Source organism: Manis javanica, chromosome 8 (genome assembly GCF_040802235.1).
Source record: "Manis javanica isolate MJ-LG chromosome 8, MJ_LKY, whole genome shotgun sequence".
NCBI lineage: Eukaryota > Metazoa > Chordata > Mammalia > Pholidota > Manidae > Manis > Manis javanica.
The window spans coordinates 12,546,444-12,566,860 of NC_133163.1; the positions used below are offsets into that span (position 1 = coordinate 12,546,444).

Here is a 20,417-nt window from a genome sequence, read left to right on the forward strand (position 1 = left end):
GCATGACTTGGGAACTGACAGAAATGGAAACTGAGATGCCTCCCTGTCCCAGATCTTCTGTATCAGAAACTCGAGTACGTCCCAGTAATTATATTTGAACAAGCCCTTTAGGTCAGTTTTCTCTCTGAAGGGCAAGAATAGTAAATATTTTAGGGTTTGTGGGCCATACAATTTAATAGCTATTCAGCTCTGCTGTTGCAGTACAAAAGTAGCCACAGATAACATAGAAATAAATGGGCAATGTTCTCTTCCAGGAAAATTGTAATTACAGAAAACAGATGGTAGACTAGATTTGGAAGTAACTTGTTGTTGACCCTCCTCTAGACAATTCTGATGCACCCTGAAGTTTAGAGCCACTGCCCTAATAGAAGTTAGTGTCCTTGAGGCAGTTTTTCCTTAATTTGCAGAGTTTATTTCTGCAATATATTCTTCTTAACTATGTTTTTTCATAAATTAATCTGCCTATTAAACTGTCCCCTTCTCTTTAACATGTGAAAGCCTGATCTTTATACCTGAATGCCTTCTTTCTTCATACTTTTTCTTTGCTTTCTGTCCTATGCAGTTGCGTTTATAGCATACACCTCTAGATTTTGTCCTATGGAATTATCCCATAGAAAGACAGAAGAGAGAAGAGCTAGGGCTGTGCTGCAAGCACCCATTATTCAGACAAATCTTGTTCGCCCTCACCTTTCTGAGTTGAACAGGCCTACTCTGGGCACCATCTTCTGTTTGGCCAATATTTAACTCAGACTGGACTCAATCTGTGGTTATCAGGCCTGGTTCTTTTAATACTGTTGGATCTTTCTGCACTTTTCCTTAGTCTGTAATACTGTAGATTTTTTAGTTATCTTCACTTTGGGTCACAGGTTGTTGTACCTGTATGCTTTCTCTACAGCAGCTTTCCTAAGAATCACTGGCTAGTTTACATAATTCTTTTCTCATCTTTCTCCTAATGTTTACATAGTTCATGTCAAAGGTGTTGTTTCTCAGTCATTCTTTTATGATCCTGTATGTATGCTCAAGTTCTGGCTTCTGGTTTTAGACATTTTGTTCTCTGAGATATTATATGTTTTTTAATTTCTTTGATCCTGCTTACGATTTTTTGATCTAGAAACAGCTAAAAATCTCCCCATTCCCAATATCCTCTTTGATGGCAGTTATTATGCCTGGGTATATCTTTTTCCTTTGTAGGTATTTCATGGCCTTTACATTCTTATTTTCTTTGTATCTGTTCAGACTGATTTCTGAGATTTATCCTGTCTCTTAAGGAAGGCTCTCTTCTAGTTTAGTCTTACCTTTCTCTCTTTTCTATTTTTCCATTGCTTCCCTTCCACTTCAGTCTTCTACTGCTTCTATTTGTCAAATCATTACAATTCTACCTTGATTCCCTGAGCATATCAGATTCCAGGAGTATCCTGAGAGCAGATCAGATTCCAAGAGTTTCCTAACAGGCCTTTTTCATTACCTTCTTAGCCTTCAATATTTGCAAATAAAATCAAGAAGATAGCATTTTCATTACAGTAAGGGCTTTTGTCTCTCTTCATTTGGTTTTTTAAAGAAATGCTACCATTTTTCTACAGGTAAAGCCATATCTAAAGTATTAGGAATCCAAAGCTATAATGAGAACTTCTGTAATTAACCAATCCTGAGTCAGCTTGAGAACATGCCAGGTACAAGCTGTGGTTGTGCCTAGCCTCCTTTCGGTGATGCTGCCCACTGGGTTAAGGTCACGGCAGTATCGCCTTGCAGCATGTTTAAAGAAATGATCCAGGTCTTCTTCCCTTCTAGCAACACTCTCTGTTAACCACACAAAGCAACTTAAGTTTCTTGGCCATTTCACATATGGTCTAATTTTTCCATTCCTTTACATTCAACTTGACCTATTCAATGGCTATAGTGGCAGTGTCTAAGTTACAAGACCAAGATAACAGAACTTTTCCATTTCAGCATACATCCTTGACCTTCTGTAAAAATCCTTTCACCTTAAAATGTGTTTAATTGCAAAGACTATAAGTCATCTTTTTATAATTAGAGCCTCTACACTGACATAAAAAAAACATAAAAAGTTTTATGACAAACTTTAAGGCTTCTGGGGGATCATGGAAAGTTACAAGTTTGGGTAGAAAGGGAAACATTTCCATTGGCTGTAGCAGATTGTCTTGGGGGATAGCTCTGCTACATATAGGTTACGGTTACTTTTTATGAGGTTGCATTTTTGTCTGGGTGTACTTGTTTCCCACCCAGATTTTCTTGATAATATTTTTGTGCTACCAGCCAGCATTTATAGCAAATGGTCCAAACCAGTTTTTACATGCTCTTTGACCCTTGGTTTCTAGAACTGACATTAAATATTTTCTGTTTTGTTTAAATTTATATATACTTTCTTATGATCACATCATTATATTTGCTTCTTGAATTTTATTTAAACTTTGAAGAGTTTGGTGGTGGCCATCTTGGAACAAAGTGCTAAGAATATTTTTGAGATTTTCCCTGGTCTGTTGGAAAAGGGGGCTTTGGGTAGAAGATGTGAGTGGATGTTTTAGATCAGGCCTCTACACTGCAGCTCCGCAGGGCACTCTTTCATGAGTCTTAGTTTAGCATATCTGAGAACGTTTCTGTTTCTGGTATACCTGTACTTAACGAGGAAGCTCATTCCATCTTTGAACTTTGAACTTCTTCCTTGAAACTGAAAGTACGTTATTTGTAGAGGTGTAATTTCAAGAAGTAGGCAGTTATACCAAGTGTGAAGAATCTTAATTTGAAAATTGTTATTACAGTTTTCTTACAACATTTCTTGTAGTCATCTAAGAGTATTATTCAGATTTGCTTGATTATATTTTGTTGGCTATCATAAATCTTATTTACCAGGTTCAAGGAAAGGACCCTTCAGTGGACATCACTCAGGACCTTGTAGATGAATCTGAAGAGGAGCGCTTTGATGATATGTCATCGCCAGGTTTAGAATTGCCATCTTGTGAATTAAGTCGCCTTGAGGAAATTGCAGAACTTGTGGCGTCATCTTTACCTTCCCCCCTTCGTCGTGAAAAACTTGCACTAGCACTGGAAAATGAGGGTTACATTAAAAAGCTCTTAGAGCTTTTTCATGTGTGTGAGGATTTGGAAAATGTTGAAGGACTCCACCACTTATATGAAATTATCAAAGGCATCTTCCTCTTGAATCGAACTGCTCTTTTTGAAGTTATGTTCTCTGAAGAATGTATAATGGACGTCATTGGATGCTTAGAATATGATCCTGCTTTATCACAACCACGAAAACACAGGGAATTTCTAACAAAAACAGCCAAGTTTAAAGAAGTGATTCCCATCTCAGATCCTGAGCTGAAACAAAAAATTCATCAGACATACAGAGTTCAGTATATACAAGATATGGTTCTACCTACCCCTTCAGTCTTTGAAGAAAATATGTTATCAACACTTCACTCCTTTATCTTTTTCAATAAGGTAGAAATTGTTGGTATGTTACAGGTGAGTTAGACCATTCTTTTCTTCCTAATAAAAAAGATATCTTGATTGATAACATTTAAATTTGGCATTGTCTTAGCAGTAATAATACTCAATTCTTTTTAACTGCCTATGTTGAGTTTTTGTCTAAATGTGTGCAAGAGATGACATATCATTATGGGACCATATGGTTGTTGTGTTTGTGTTAGGGAAGGTAATTGTGATAAGTCTAGTTTGAAGAAATTATAGGGGAATGATCTTAATGAAATGATTGGATATGGAATTTTAGGGATATTAATCTATCAATTATACATAGACTAGCAGATTGGAAGAGGAAAGAAAAATAAAACCAGGACACCAAGAAAAATGTCCACATTAAATATAGAATATAAGTTGTACAGAATTTGTAGAATTCCTAGGTAATTATATATTAAAGTTTTAGGGTCAAGGGGAGTATAGCAGATGATGGCAAAATACAGCTGCATGTCTCCCAAACTGAAGGCATGCTTTTGTAATAGGTGAGCAAATGGGGAAGTTAGATGTGAATAGTGTGTTTCAGTTCTACCTGTCACTTAATAGCTAATAGCTATGTGACAGGCAACTTTCTTACCCTCTTAAAGCCTGTTTCCTCATCTGAAGGATGGTGATATTAGTACCTATCTTACAAGAACATCTGAAGATTAAATAAGGTCATGCATTTAAAACTCTTGAGCATTGTCTTTTTAAGTATCCATTAATAATTGTTTATTAAATTCCACATTTTCTCAGTCTCTCAGGTCTGCTGTTTTAGGGTATTTGTATCAGAATTGCCTAGGGTGCAGTTTCTTGGCAAAAGTCAGAATCAGAATCTCTGTGAGCTGGTCAATAACCTGCATTTGTACACCCCCAAATTCAGAGAACCTCGCAGAGAACATATCCCATAGTGTATGATTTAGTCTATTCTAACTGAAATAGAAGTTTACATAGTGAAACGTTTTTCGAGTTGCACATCTCTCGTGTTTGTTTCTGTAATGCCCATGATGATTGTAATAACATATGATATACTTCAAAGATATTATAAGGTAATTTCCTTATCTCACATCTACAAATAAAACAATTATTTGAAACCTGTTTGTGTTAAAGAAGGAAAGAAGACAAATGTCAGGTAGAGTTGTTTGGTAGTACATGTTACAAATAAAGCAGTAAGTTTAATTTTCATGTTTGTTCCTTTTTAGAAAATTGCTGTATTTTCAGTGTCCTTGCCTTTGTCACCTTTAAAAAAGTACGAATTCAAAAAGAAAAGTCAGTTTTACCAAAACTGCTTTCCTGAGTAGTAATTCCTGTTCATGTTGATTAATTTGACATGTCTTCCATTTGTTTAAGACAGACATATAAAATAATACAGGCAATACAGTCTGGTAAGTACAATAGTGATTCCTACACAGTGCACTGTGATTGATAAGGGAGAGGGGAGAAGGGTTGTGGTACCAATTTCCATTTGTTCTTTGATGAGGAAATAGTTTTTACTAGCAACCCTATAGCTCTGTTCTGGTCCAGTTTTTATTCCTGGTTTCCTTGGGTTCTCCTGATTGCTGCTGGTCCTTTCTCTTCAGTTGCACAAGTTCCTCATTTTGTTAGGCAGGGATTTGTCATTTCTGTTTTCTTGGTCTTCCTACCTGTAAAATGCCAGCTTTACTCATTAAGTATGAATAATTTCAAGTTGTTAAATCTTTGCTTCCCTACAATATGCTCTGTAGAATACTGGTTGCCAACGCTGTGGTTCTGTTTGTCTTCCTGCTGGGCACTTACATCCAAAGTGCTACTGTGAAGGAAGGAGAGTTTCACAATTTTTTGACAAGGGGTGACTAAGGTAAATTTAAAGCAGGTTCTTACCCACCTTGTGTGCACAGTCATCCCCTGCCCTTACCATTGACTGCTCTCTGTAATACTAGGAAACATTGTTCTACTTCCTGTCTCCCAAAAGGAGCAGTTCAGAAAACCTTCTTTTAATCACTTGGAATATATTATATATCTAGAATGCATCTTGAAATTGGATGCCCTTTGAGGTATGGCCTATTTGTACATTTTAGGAAAAGTTACAGTGGGAATAACCTAACTTAATTTAGTGCCACAGAAAATGTTTCCTGAGCATCTACAACAGTGAATATGGAGTTTATAATCTAATGGGAGATTTATATGTACACACACACACACACACACAACATATATATGTATCTAGACTTAGGCATGTCTGTAGGGCTGAAGTAGTGTTGAATCTACTACTAGCTGAGGTAGTATGAAACTAAACTATAACAAAACCTTAATTAAAAATAGTGATGGAAAAAATTGAATAGGAAGGCTCTACCACCTTCTGTGATGAGGCTTTCAGTAAATTCTTAATCTCAGTTATAAAATGAGGGAGGGTAAGCTAACACTTGAGGCTCTTTCCAAGTTATGTATTCTGACTTATTTACTCAGATTAATAGCCTACAAGAGTATCTTCTGACTCCTTTTCAAAATAATTTAATGCATATTAAATTGCATATATAAGTAGATCTTCAATTAATAAATGTTTCTTTAAAACCTATAAATTTAGCTTTTTAAGTAAGCTTTTTCCTTAATGTCTTGAAACATGAAGGAAGTTTTATATTTTCATTTGAGAGGCTGCAGAACCTTAACTTCAAAAGTTATGAAACCCTATTGAAAAGCAGGGATTTGCAAACTATGGCCCATACCTGATTTTATAAATAGTTTCATTTGAACACAGCCACATTCATACATTTACATACTGTCTATCACTGCTTCTTACTGTATCAACAGAATCAAGTAGCTTTGGTAGAGACCGTAAGGCCCACAAAGCCTAAAATATTTACAATGAGGCCCTTAAATATTAGGCTTAGAAAATAGGGGCTTGCCAAATAAAAAGAACAATTTCTGTATAAATCCTCAATTTATTCTTTAGTAGTTGGGTTTTTTCTTGTCTCTTAAAAAACATTATTGCCAATATAATCTTTTCTTTTTTCAGTCATTGCAATTTATATCTTCTATTATAGCATCTTGAAATTATATTTTAATACATTCTTGTTATTGGCATAAATTTATCCTTTGATTTCACAGGAAGATGAAAAATTTCTGACAGATTTGTTTGCACAATTAACAGATGAAGCAACAGATGAGGAAAAAAGACAGGAACTGGTAAGAAATTTGATATTATGAAGGACATGAAACTAAAACAACAGATTTTTATATTCACTTATCCTTTTTCCTGATTTCAGGTTAACTTTTTAAAAGAATTTTGTGCGTTTTCACAAACGCTACAACCTCAAAACAGAGATGCTTTCTTTAAGACTTTGTCAAACATGGGCATATTACCAGCCTTAGAAGTCATCCTTGTAAGTTTGTTTCTCCTCAGATTTAATTACAGTTTTATATATATGTGTGTATATTGTCACATTTTTGGTCCACAAATATATTCTTTATGTAACATGCAAATATTAGATTATAGCCAATATTAGCTGTATCTTACAGCTGTAAAACTCTAGTACTAGAGAGTCATAACAGGAATTTTCCCTATTTTTAAAGTTAAACTTTGCAACCTATTAGTTAAAATGTTAAATTAGAGAAGGAGATATAAATAAAAGAAAGTATAACTTTTCCATAGAACAAGAGTTTTACATGTAGGAGAATTTCCTTGACCCGCTTTTTTATTGCCAATTTTTAAAATAATTTGTTAGATTTTGGATTTACGTAGCCTTAAGTTCAGTACCTTTATAATTATAGGAGAAGTAAGTGCTTTTTGTCTGTAGGGCATGGATGATACACAGGTGCGAGGTGCTGCTACTGATATATTCTCATACTTGGTTGAATATAATCCATCCATGGTACGAGAGTTTGTCATGCAGGAGGCACAACAGAATGATGATGTAAGTAAGAAGTTAACAGAGCAAAAAATAAACAACAAGGTAAATATTATTTGCATTAACAGTAAGTATTTATACATGGGGAGCTATAACTATATTACTCATTTTTTTAAGATTTAAATAGTTGATGTTTGGGAAAAGTGTAGCCTTAGTATCAAGTGGTTTATTCTTCCCTTAAATTGGCTCCTGTCTCAGTTTATCAATTGTGTCTTAGAGCATTTATTTATTAATATCTCAGTTAAATTTCCTTTTTTATTTTTGAGATCAGGTTTGTAAATTCCGAAGTTAATTTGCTATGTTGTCTTGTTTAAATCATTTAATCAGTAAATTGTTCTGTATGTGGAATTAGGAGTAACTTCCTGACTTTTGCTAGGGATAGATTCTCAAAGTCTATCTCAAGAATGAAGAATTGAAGCACACAGTCCCTTGGAAGTTTCTTAGGGTGCTTTCTTTAGAAAAGCAGCCTAACCATAGGGAACAAGCTGTTGCCCTATTCATAACAAACGCATCAATTTTAAAGCAAGTGAGAGAATATATCCTGGTAATGAGACGGGCACTCCCAGAGTATATGGTCCATGGCATATCCAATGGCAGCCCTAATGTGTGTGCTCTTCTATTTTCAGATAATTAAACCAATGATTCTGATATTTTTCTCTCTTTCCCCTATAAAATCTCTGAAATAACTTTTTTATTTAAGAAGAAAATATTCTCCCAACTCCTTCTAAAGGGGGTGAGGGGAAGTATATTAGAAAAAAAATCTGTGTGGAATTCCAGCCTATTGTATTTATACAAAACGAAAAAATAGACTTTTACTTTTTTTGAAATCCTAATTAATATGTTGTGATGTCAAAATGAAGTGAAATGCCTAGTAACTTCTGTACTTGAGGTATTTTTTTAAATTGTAGTGCCACACTATGTAGAAAGTGCCAGTTTGAACTGTTGAATATTAGGTCACTTTTTTTCCTTTATAAAATGTCCTATCTGGAAAATCAGAATATCTGTATTCTTAAAAAGAAAGGTTATTCTTGCTGGTCAGAATATCTGTATTCTTAAAAATGTTATTCTTGCTGGTTTTGTAACCCGCTAGTTGGACAGGCCTTGATGTACTTCAGTCACATGTAGTAGGCATCCTCATTCCCAATCTTGATCATTATTTCCATATACTGTGTGCATTTCTCTTTGTTCATCCTAACATTGCATATATAGGTAAGAGTAGAGATTTTCTCATTGAATGCCTCTCAGTTTTTATTTACTTCTTGGGTCAGGAATTCCAGTCATAGTAGAGCCTCAAGAAAATTAGCAATTTTCTATGACATACAGAATCTATATGATTCATTTGTTCTGTGTGCTAAGTACCATAATCTTGTCTCCCCCAATTTCAAGACATTCAGGTAACCAACCAATTTTTTCTTAAGTTTTAAATGGAAGCTTTTAATATCATTTACATAAATGGAAGACAGATACAAATATCATCCATGAATAGAAATCCATAAAAATGCAGTGAAAGAGCAATTACAAATTCTAGCCAAATTTTCTTACTGTTGAAGCTGTGAGCCTCAGACCTTTCCTCAAAAGGGGATATTTCATTATCAAGAGAGAGAGAGATCTATTAGCACAAGACTGAAACTTTGTTTTTGCTTTAATCCGAGGGCTTTAAAGATAATAGAAAAAGAAACTTCTTTCTTTTCAGTATTATTTAGTGTAGTATTTAGTGTAATGTGCCTCTACCACACTTCAGAGAAACAATGCCATATGTCCTATTACAGAAGTCAGTCAATCATTTCGTTTGCAGTTAATAAGACAGCTAGAGCTAGGTATAATGCTGTAGAATTATGTCATAATATGTGCTTTTTCCATTCTCTCCCATAATAAGTGAATCCTTATTATGTGTATTTTTCTCACCAGGATATTTTGCTGATCAACCTCATTATAGAACATATGATTTGTGATACAGACCCTGAACTTGGAGGAGCAGTCCAACTTATGGGCCTGCTTCGAACTTTAGTTGACCCAGAGAACATGTTAGCTACTGCTAATGTAAGCCATGGGCATTTCTCTCTTTTTTCATATTAGTATATTGTTTATTGCTGGTAGGAACCAATGCAGTTAAAGTTCATGGAAGTGTTTTTGACTTCTTAGAAAACAGAAAAGACTGAGTTCCTGGGTTTCTTCTATAAGCACTGTATGCATGTGCTCACTGCTCCCTTACTGGCAAATACAACAGAAGACAAACCTAGCAAAGGTAAGACGACACAGGTTGGTAGTTAAGCTCTTTGTTCTTGAATTCTGAGACTCAGACTTGGTGGTGTTTAACATTGTTTAAAAGTTCAGAAACACTGATTAACATAGAGGTGTGATATATTTTCAGAAATGAGGTTCAAGGTATAATTTCTGTCAAAAGTGCTATAATAAGATAATAGAAACTTGAAGATATGATAGTGCTGTACTTTAAACAATTTTATATCAAATTTTAAAACAATTTTTACAGTTTAATTTTAATTTACATAGGAAAATAAACAAAAGAAAATAGCTGTGAAAAAAACCATTGTAAGTTATTTGTACTCCAGATGTGTAGACAGAAAAGCTTATGTTCTGTTGTTTTTGCATTGAGGATTATTCAAATGTTAGGATTATTATTTCTGCATTTGTTCCTTTAGCTTTAGCTAGTGTGTGAGAAATTCCTTTAAAACTTTGAGAGAAAATAAGTTATTTTGTCATGTGAATTATCAATACAGTATGTACATTTAACTTATAACATCACACAAAAAATAAATTAAAATTTACCTTTTTTTGTAGCTCTAGAATCAAGTCTTGGAAACCTGATTCTCATTTTTCCTACTTCCTTTATTTATATTAGGTAAAACTTGAGATTTCTTTTTCAAACTCACATATTTAATTCATCAAGTACTGAGAATCTACTTTGTGGAAGGCCCTGTGCTATACTGTTTAGGGGCTAAATGGGAAAGAGGGAAAAATTGAGTAAAATATTTTCAGAGGCTTATTGTCTTGTAAGGAAAAAAGATAAGACAATAATTATAATTCATTGTGGGCTCATGTGTAACAAAGGAGGAATAAAACACCCTGGAATCATAGGAACGAGAGTAATTCCACCAAAGACCATACGACATCTGGCAGGCCCCCCATGCTGTGTACATCTGTTGAGGGACCTGTCATGATATGGTAGAACATCTTGCGCTTTTGCATAAAGCAGATCTAATAGATTTGTATCCCATCTCTGCCTTAATCTTCAGATTTGTGGCCTGTGAAACTAACATAGTTATTTAAATTAGATAAGAAAAATGTGAGCAAAGGTCCTGGCACATGGTAGGCATCAGCAAATGTTCCCTTTTCCTAACTTTAAAATATTTGGGTTAATAGAAGGGACTTTTCTTGATTAGAATTTGGATTCTTTTATTTGGGAAGGAAAAGAATATTGGCCATTAAATGTAATTATTTTGTTTATTTTAGATGATTTTCAGACTGCCCAGTTGTTGGCACTTGTGTTGGAATTGTTAACATTTTGTGTGGAGCACCATACCTACCACATAAAGAACTACATTATTAATAAGGATATCCTCCGGAGAGTGCTAGTTCTTATGGCCTCGAAGCATGCTTTCTTGGCATTATGTAAGTGTTGCTTTTGGTAGAATTATTTATTATCTATGCATTGTCATTTTGGTATCTTTAGGTCCAATTGCCTGAGAAGATCACTGATTACTGGTCAGAAGACCTAGATTCTAATACTCAAATGCAATGAAAGCAGATGATTTTCCTGATTCTTTTTTTCTAATTAATAGACAGCAGAGGGGTTGTTAGCATGTGTATCTATAAAGCATATTAAAATATTCTACTATTAAGATACTACCTTAAATCATTTTACCTCAATTTTTTTTTCTTCGAGTACAGCATTACTAATTACAAATTAGACATTCTTGTGAGACTAAAGTCTCACACTAACTCAGAAGAACATTTTTGTAATTTGGAAAGTTTACAGCTAATAGCATGGAGTTCCCAAAACACTTTCTAAGTAAAAGAGTGCCTAGCACAAATGTCTGTGGATGGTCTGTCCATTCATTAATTACACAAATATTTTTTCCTCAGGTTTACTGGGATACATTTGAAATAGAAAATTGTATAACCTCAGATATTTTAGACCAGGGATGACAAACTATAGATGTGGCCAAATCCAACCTGTGGTCCATTTTTGAACAGCCTGCCAGCTGAAAACTGGTTGTTTTTTAAAGGGTTAAAAAAAAAATACAGAAACCACATGTGGCCCACAAAGTCTAAAATATGTACTATGTAGACCTTTATGGGAAAAGTCTGTCAGCTCTTTTACAGCAATAAAGGGTTCTTAATCATGCATGATCTTCAAAAATTGACTTTTGCTCTGTTCTCAAGACCCTAGCTTGTTGAAATAAAAACATGTTTCTGAATTAAATAGGTTAATCCAGACTTTTGATCATTTAACAGCCAGCTTTCTTTGGTTAAGCTGACAGACCAAGTTGAGGGGTAACCTCAAGCAAGGCTCAATAAAGAGATGTCTGCTGGTAACTAACTTTTGCCACTGGGTTTTTATATAGTAAGTTCGGTTTTTTTATTGTTTAAAGGCATATGACCATCTACTAATTATAGGCCTGAACATAGACATCCATTTTTGCTCTCTTTCATTAAAAATTTTTTGGCTTAAATTGATTAAAAAATGCTTAAATTATAAAAACCTTGCTTATAGCGAACCTTGCTTATAGAGCTATTTCTGATGTTGATTTGCTCTGTCAACATTTTAAAACAGTATTAAATGAGCTTCAGTCTAAAAATTCATTAAACTTTCTGTAACAGTTGTAGTTGACATAGTTTTAGACTAGTGTGTACACACTGCAGTTTGTGCTAAGAACACATAGAGTATATCTCCATTTTCCAACTTTCAGATATTTTGTATGGGTAGTTTTTGCTGATTATCCAGGACTTCCAGTATTACCTTAGTAACCTTTTTCAGTCAAACGTAATAGGTAGCATCTAAGGCATTAAGTTAGACTGCTAAGGACAGTAAAAAATATTTCGGTTCTACTCTATTAATATCCATGAGCTTATTAGCATATGTGGAAGAATGGCTCTTAAACTCATATTCATTTTCCTTAGATACCTATCACAGCAAAAGTGAGAGCCCCAAGACCCAGTGGAGAGGGAGTTCATGAACAAGCACTACTTTGAATTGTTCTTTCATGTCTGCATAGAAGGTTTTGTTTGAGTGTGTGAAAGGGAGTTTGTGAGCAGATGGGATAGAGTGAAAAAATTAAGTTAATAAATTTATTGAAATAAAACTGTTTATTTAATACCTACTACCATCTTCAACTGAATTCTAAGCTGTTCATTTTTATACATCATCTCTCAAATCAAGGTGAGTCTTACAATTAATGGCCTGTCATTATGATTGGTAGCTCCTTTTGTTTTGATTTTGTTTTCTTAGTAGAAAAGATAAACGTTTTTGCAATCAGTGGCATCTTAGATTTGATGAAGTACAGTATATACCACTACTAGGAAAACAAAGATGGTTTAAGACCTCCACTCAGCTGTCAAGGGTATCAGAGTTCAGTTAGGAGGAGATAGTCATGTAAAAATCAAAATACATCATAAGCCCACTATTTCGAGGCATTTTGGAACCGTAGTGGAAATGTATTCTACATTAAGTGAGGCAGATGAGGAAAACTTCCCAAAGAGGTAAATTGAGTTCTTTGTTATGAGAGATTTGTTTGACATTCGTGGTTGAATATAGCTGAGATATGCAAATGTGAAAGTGGCATGTTGGCGTTTTGGTATAGATAGACATGAGGTGAGTGGGAGAGTAGCAGGAAAAGCCTTTTATTCAGTTTCTCATAATTTGAAGAGACTATGAAGAGAACCACTACAAGTTAATGAAAACTTTTACTGTGGGAAATAAGGCATGCTAGCAAAATCTATGTTATGTTATTGTTAATGTTTTCCAAACTGAGTTAAGTTATCATAAACCTAACTCTTTCTCAAGTGATTCTCAACTCGGTGTGGCTCTTTCCAAGGATGGAGAACATGAGTAGCTTCTGAAGAAGATGCCACTCAGTAGGAACACAGCTCTTTAGGTCTGGCTTTGCAGTACACAGGAGTTTTTTTTATCAAGGATTTCTGAAAGAATTAAGTATGAATTTGAGAAGTTTTAAATTATTTTCAGTCTTTTGAGAAAAGAGTACATTGAATTGAACTAAAAAAATCAGGCTTAGTTTTTAGGGGAGGGTTTTATAAGAAATTTAGATGCCCACTTATAATAAAGACAAAATATGTGTCACTAAATGTAAACAGTTTGGGGGCTTAGGAACTTTTATTTTTTTCTAGCTGCTGCTGCTTATCAGTATTCTTTTGTCATATTTAAAGACAGCTAATCAAATCTAGTTGACACCAGTCCTCTCACAGCTTATTCTTGTGCGCGTGCGCGCGCGCACACGCACACACACACACACGTTTTATCAGTCTTATTTCCTTAGCCTTTTCAGGAATACTGTATCTTAGGTTATACCCTTTTTAGCTTATATTTTAATTGTCTGACTTTTTTGATAAAAATATGGAACTCTGAAAGAAATAAACATTTGTTGCTTTTATTGAGCTATCAGCAAAAAGTCCCTAACTTATTACATGAAATTAGAGTAAAGACAGATTGTTTAAGAGGTGATTGAAACTAAGAAGAGATTCTTGGCATGTTAATGAAAGTTAAAGATATGAGTGGAAGCAGAGTGCACTTTACATTGAAAATCCTGTGGTTATGGCAATTTGAGCTATCCCAAAAGCTTTCTCTGATCTCCTTTGAGCTACTTGACTTCATAGAACTCTGGTAAAATTTTGAAAGCAACTTTTTATTCAGCAAAGAATAGTGGATGTTTTTGATGCAGGTTTCTTTTTTTGGGGGTAGGGGTTTGAGTGTAAATAACACAGTTCTTGATATAAATAAATGAGGGTGAATGGAAGTAAACAAAACAAAAAGACAATTAGAACCACTTTCCATCTCCATCAGCAGTTTCTGGACAGAACTGCTCTTGAGGAACGAGTGGTGCCACCTGCGTACTCTGGTCTCTGAATTCTAGGAGGAGTTTCTTTTCACTTCCCTAGGAACTGCATGCCGATCACTGTAGACCACAGGATTCAGCTAGCGTGTGTTACAGTAGGACACAAGTCTCCACAAAGCCTGCAAAGCTGGAATTCCAATTCTTAAAATAATAGCTCTTGCCATAATTACTAAAAGCTTAAAATTTGGCCTATTAGCATGAGCTCTAAAGTACTGATTTTTACTTCAACAAATGGAACTGTCTTATTAAGTTCCTTTGTCAAGTAACATTTAAAAAAACAAACTCTAAAATCAGTGTTTTGGGAAAATAAGCCCTTGTTATTAGGCTTTGACTTACCACACAGAAAGATGCCTCTTATTGTTTAAAATGTCTTATTTTACCATGCTTATGTATATAGAATATTCAGCAGTTTAAAAAATAAAATGCAATTACTCTTCTATAAATTATTTTGAAACTCCCTGCCCAGAGTGTCTCTTTTGGAAGAAACACTCTTAAATAAGTTGGATTGTTAAGGCAGTTTATAATCAGCTGTACCTAACTGGGCGTTCACTTGTGGACCTCTCTTCTACCATCTAAAGAAAAATTGAGCTGCTTTACTCCTCTGCCTTCCCACCCAGAAACCGTGTCAGCATGGTTGCCTGGCTACCTGCTCATGAAGGACTTGATTAATAACAAATTGGCAATTTAACGAGCCACTTCCATGATCTCCAAAGAAACCAAAATACAAACACAATATTTAATCTTGCCAACCGAAGACGATGTGACTGCATGAAGTGAGTATGCTTTTTTGAACTGTTTACAATAACTGGGGCATTAACTTACTGATAAATTCCATTTAGGTAAAAAGGGATTTGTTGAACTCTAGCTGTCTGAGTATATTTGGATCTTGACGAATGGTGACTTAAGTAACTCCCCATACCTCAAGATGTAAATATACCTTTTAATCTGTAAGTTAAAGCCTAATTAATTATAAAAAGGAAAACTAGGAAAAAATTAAAAAGCATACTCGCTGCACTAAGCATAGAGGACCACATTGAATAAATAACATCCTCCAAATTTATTTCTAAAACCACGGGAAGGCAAATTTTGGGTCATGCAGATTTTTGTGGGTTTATGACATTTCTACAAACATTCACAAATAAATCAGTGTAAACCCATGAACTCTGTTGCAGAATAACGGTGTCCCAAAGAAATTAAGATCAAATTACAGTGATTGCCCTAATAAAACAATGTTTTCTACTGTTTTTAAGGTGTATATAAAAGGATTTGTTTCAAATTTCCTTATCTTATGATAGGGCTAATAAATGAATTAACCTGTTTTAGCTCTGATTTTAGATGTAAGGTACATTTTGGTCAGTAGTAACTTATTCCAGAATTTTTCTGGCTTTCCAAGACTTGTGTTCTATAACGACATACACTACTTTTAGAATACATTTTTCTGATAACCTTTTGTAATCCTTATCTTTAGGTTCATACCTGGAAGCAGTAACCTATCACTGCATGAAGAATTATTATACTTATTAAACAGGGTTTTTTTGGGGGGAGTTTTGGCAAGTCTAAAATAAGGAAGTGTGGCATGTAATTTGAACAGCAATGCCTCTGTGTTTCAGGTGCTCTTCGTTTTAAGAGAAAGATAATTGGATTGAAAGATGAGTTTTACAACCGCTACATAATGAAAAGTTTTTTGTTTGAACCAGTAGTCAAAGCATTTCTCAACAATGGATCGCGCTACAATCTGATGAACTCTGCCATAATAGAGATGTTTGAATTTATTAGAGTGGTAGGTTCTATAATTTTTTAGTTAGACTTTGGTTTTAACTGTTTGAGAAAAATGACTATTACTGGTATTTTGACCTGAGATTATTATTTGGAGAGAACTTTAAAAAAAAAATCCAATGTTACCAAAAGCTTGTGAGAGATTAAAAAAAAAAAAATCTCTCAGGTACTCTGAATCCTTCAGGATAGTTTGAAAACTGATGTAACTCCAGTTTTAAAAAGTAAAATGACATTTAACTAAGAATATATTAGATGTGTTTTTGTTTTTAATTTTGAGGTTCTGAATTTTTAACTTTCCTCTATATTTCTAAAGAACTACATTTCATACACTGTTCACAATTTCTCAGTAATACAGTGGGGCTAGTGGTCTCAAACATTGGTATGTGTCAGGATTACCTGTGCCGTGCTTTTTTAAAAATTATGGTAAAATACACATATAAAACTTGCCATTTTACCATTAGCATACAACTCAGTGGCATTAACTATATATTCACATTGTGCAACCATCATTACCATCCAAATCCAGCACTTTTCCATGGTGTGATTTTGAAATATATATGCCCAGATTATACCACTGCTGAGTAAGAATCATCTAGACTGGGACCTGACTCTTTAGGAAGACCCACAGATAATTTTGAGGTACACCAAAAACCAGGGACTGTTGAAGTAGTCAGTGTATGTGATGCTCATTTCTATTGTTTGGTTATTGCTAGCATTGGATAATTTTATGAAGTTAAATTATTTGGGGCAGGTTTATGAATTCACTACAGTTAAGCCTCATTCCTTGCTAAAATAACATTTTCCTATCAAATTTTTCATTGAAATTCTTTTCTACAGGAAGATATAAAATCACTAACTGCTCACGTAATTGAAAATTACTGGAAAGCACTGGAAGATGTAGATTATGTGCAGACATTTAAAGGATTGAAACTCAGATTTGAACAGCAAAGGGAAAGGCAAGATAATCCGAAACTTGACAGGTACATTACCACATATTTGAACCTGTTCATCCAGTGACAGCCTGTCTGGTGCTGCCTCTTTCTTGTTTGTTTGATACTGTTCGGCTTGGCAGAGGAGGGGGAAATAAGCAGGGAGTGAGAAGCTGTAGCTTTCTGTGAGTAAAGAGATGAATGTAAATGTTTTCCTGAAGGTGTAGGTGGATATTAGTGTGGTCTGTACACTCTTCCTGAGGCACCTACCAAGCTAGATAGTGAAAAAGGGGGAAAAAGCAAACACGAGGCAGTGAGGCTTCACACGTGCAAGATTAAATCAGATAATTACCTTTTTGCTTTGCTTTACTTTAAGATTACAAATGATTTTAAGAAATCGTGCATATTTTTCTAAATACTTGTATTCACATGCATGGTGTATTTTAAGACTTGTAAATTATGATTTGTTGATCCTAATGTTAAAAAGTTTAATAACTGATACCTAGTAGTACAATTTTGATATTAGGAAATTTGTTGCCTAGTTAACACCACATATGGTAGAGTGCATTCTTAAATTATGTTGGATAAAACATGGTTTTTATCCTGTTAATCCACTGAGATTATGTCTAACTCAGAGCAATGGTTGAACTTTGTCTGAAGGAGTCTTCATAAACATCTATTTACTTACCTGCTTCTCTGTCCTTATAGCATGCGTTCCATTTTGAGGAATCACAGATACCGAAGAGATGCCCGAACGCTAGAAGACGAAGAGGAGATGTGGTTTAACACAGACGAGGATGACATGGAAGATGGAGAAGCTGTAGTATCGCCATCTGACAAAACTAAAAATGATGATGATATTATGGATCCAATAAGTAAATTCATGGAAAGGAAGAAATGTATGTTGAAAAGATGGGCAAGGAAAAATGAAAGCTTTTCCATTCTAGGTTTAGTCTTTATTTCTTGACAAAATGATTAGTATCTACTTTGTATGTGTCACAACATAAGACTCTGTTGCTTGTATAGAGTGTAGAATAGCTCTGTTGTGAGGGCACAGATTAAATTTTCTTAATTTAACTTGACTAAGAAATATTTCAGGAAGGGTAGGGACACTGAATATAATATTGATGACTTCATTCTTTTTTTAGTAGTAAAATACAGTGGGAATGGTGTTTAACAGTTTGCTAAGCTCTGTTCATAAACTGAACTTGAATGTTACTCCCTAAAGGAAGAGTAAGTTAGGTAATTGTGTTTTAGTGTCACCTCATTTGGGAGGGTTAAGAAAAAAGATGAGTATGGGTGACAACTACTGACACTATTCTCATTTTTAGTAAAAGAAAGTGAGGAAAAGGAGGTGCTTCTGAAAACGAATCTTTCTGGTCGGCAGAGTCCAAGTTTCAAGCTCTCCCTCTCTAGTGGAACAAAGACCAACCTCACCAGCCAGTCCCCTGCAACAAATCTGCCCGGTTCGCCAGGATCCCCAGGATCCCCGGGCTCTCCAGGCTCTCCTGGATCTGTCCCTAAAAATACATCTCAGACGGCAGCTATTACTACCAAGGTACATGCTTGACTTCCAGGCCTTCCTGATTTAACCTCTCTCAACAACGGTGGCTGCGACTGAGACTCCCTTTGGTTACTCTCTGTTGGAACTGATTTAACATTTCTGAACCAGACAGTAATTCTCTGACCACCTGAACTTATCTAAAAAGTTTAGACACTTCTGACCTAAAGTGAATATATTCTTATTTTGGTTATTTGCATTTTAGAACCTCAGGTTCAGATTGGTATATGCCAGAATGTTTAAGAAATGAAAGTTTTTAATTTTTCCCCAAGAGATTTTAAGGTTAAAGTTTTTTATCTCCTCTGTGATTAGCTAATATTACAAAGTTTTGTTCAATTATGGAAGATTTAGGAAATATATAAAAGTAATGAGTTTTGGCTGTATGCAGTCTTACCAACCAGAAATAACCACAGTTAGCATACTGGGCATGAGGGGTCTATATTGCTCTTTATCCAAACTTAAACCATATGTCTTTGAAAATCTATTTTCTTTAAATAATCTTTATTTTTGAATAGGGAGGCCTCGTTGGTCTGGTAGATTATCCTGATGATGATGAAGATGATGATGAGGAGGAAGACAAGGAAGACACGCTACCATTGTCAAAGAAAGCAAAGTTTGAGTCCTAATACCGGCCACTGCCTGTGGTCAGTACCTGTTGAGAGAACTGGCTCTCTGCCCCTCCCCCCTACTAAGTCCCCAACAAAGCAGTGGTGTCTCGTGAATGACTGACACAGCTCAGCCTCGCTCGCTTGACTTCTGCTCATCAAGTGCCAATTCATTGGAGCAGGAGGAGGGGAAATTATACATTTAGGGGAAAGACTTACGCCTTTGAGCTCTCCAGCGTGGACCACATATTGCCCTTTTCTCAGGGAAGGAAATGGAAACAAAAAGCCAACAGCGCAGGGGTTTTGTTAAGTGGAACTCTGGATTGACTGGTCAGTTGCTACAATCAGAATATGCTTTCTCGGACCATGTTTGAGACTCAGAAGAATAGGCTTTTCTGCCATATTTCTTCACTAGATAAGAATGCCAGCAGTTTCTTTGTATAAAGAGACCTGCCTTTAAAATCATACATTCTGAACATATTAGTCAAGCCACAATAGGTTTGGAAAACCTCTGTGGGGGAGGGGCGAATATAAAGTTTCCTCTTTTTTATCTGTACCCTTTGCCCTTCAAACTGCAGATTTTTTTTTAAGTGGGGATATGTCCCTCCTTGATTAAAGATTGAGTGGAATTCTAGATGTGGTCATTTGTGTCTAATTTTTTTTGTTTGATTTTGTTTTTGATTTTTTTTTTCCTTCCCTGAGTGTATGCTTAGTTGTTGAGTATATATATTTGGGACCATTAAAACTTCTTTTGATGTAATATAACCTGACGTGCTGGTACCTGTTTTACAATGTGTAATTTTTGTTCTACATCACAGTTCATAATTTGTTTAGAGTTTTATGAAAGATGGTATACTTTTTACTGACAAAAACAAAGTAATCTTACAACTATGTGCATACAAAAGCAATACTATTTTGTGACTAAATATTTTATATTAAAATTTACATCAGCAACTGTCTTGAGAATTCAGGGAAATAGAATGGAATTTAAAATTTCAACAGTTTTGTTAAACATAGAAACATGAAATTAATATTCCAAAGAGATTCTGAAATTTCATACCTTGGGAAAATGACGGTACATTAAACCAAATTGAGGA

The 20,417-nt window shown here is 34.9% G+C and overlaps 1 protein-coding gene across 2 annotated transcripts in view; it reads left to right on the forward strand.

Moving 5' to 3' along the window:
• Positions 1 to 19,954, forward strand: part of PPP4R3A (protein phosphatase 4 regulatory subunit 3A) — a 34,924-nt gene extending 14,970 nt beyond the window's left edge. Inside the window, exons 4-15 of one of the 2 annotated variants that reach the window (XM_036991683.2) lie at positions 2,869 to 3,486; positions 6,559 to 6,636; positions 6,717 to 6,833; positions 7,248 to 7,403; positions 9,267 to 9,398; positions 9,501 to 9,603; positions 10,830 to 10,988; positions 16,060 to 16,229; positions 17,063 to 17,205; positions 17,863 to 18,053; positions 18,486 to 18,712; positions 19,231 to 19,954. In XM_036991683.2, coding sequence (XP_036847578.2) covers positions 2,869 to 3,486; positions 6,559 to 6,636; positions 6,717 to 6,833; positions 7,248 to 7,403; positions 9,267 to 9,398; positions 9,501 to 9,603; positions 10,830 to 10,988; positions 16,060 to 16,229; positions 17,063 to 17,205; positions 17,863 to 18,053; positions 18,486 to 18,712; positions 19,231 to 19,341 — 2,205 coding nt within the window. In that variant the 3' untranslated portion in view covers positions 19,342 to 19,954. The remainder of the gene's footprint in view (positions 1 to 2,868; positions 3,487 to 6,558; positions 6,637 to 6,716; positions 6,834 to 7,247; positions 7,404 to 9,266; positions 9,399 to 9,500; positions 9,604 to 10,829; positions 10,989 to 16,059; positions 16,230 to 17,062; positions 17,206 to 17,862; positions 18,054 to 18,485; positions 18,713 to 19,230) is intronic. The other variant, XM_017649992.3, reaches the window with a different exon arrangement.
• Positions 19,955 to 20,417: the final 463 nt, after the last annotated feature.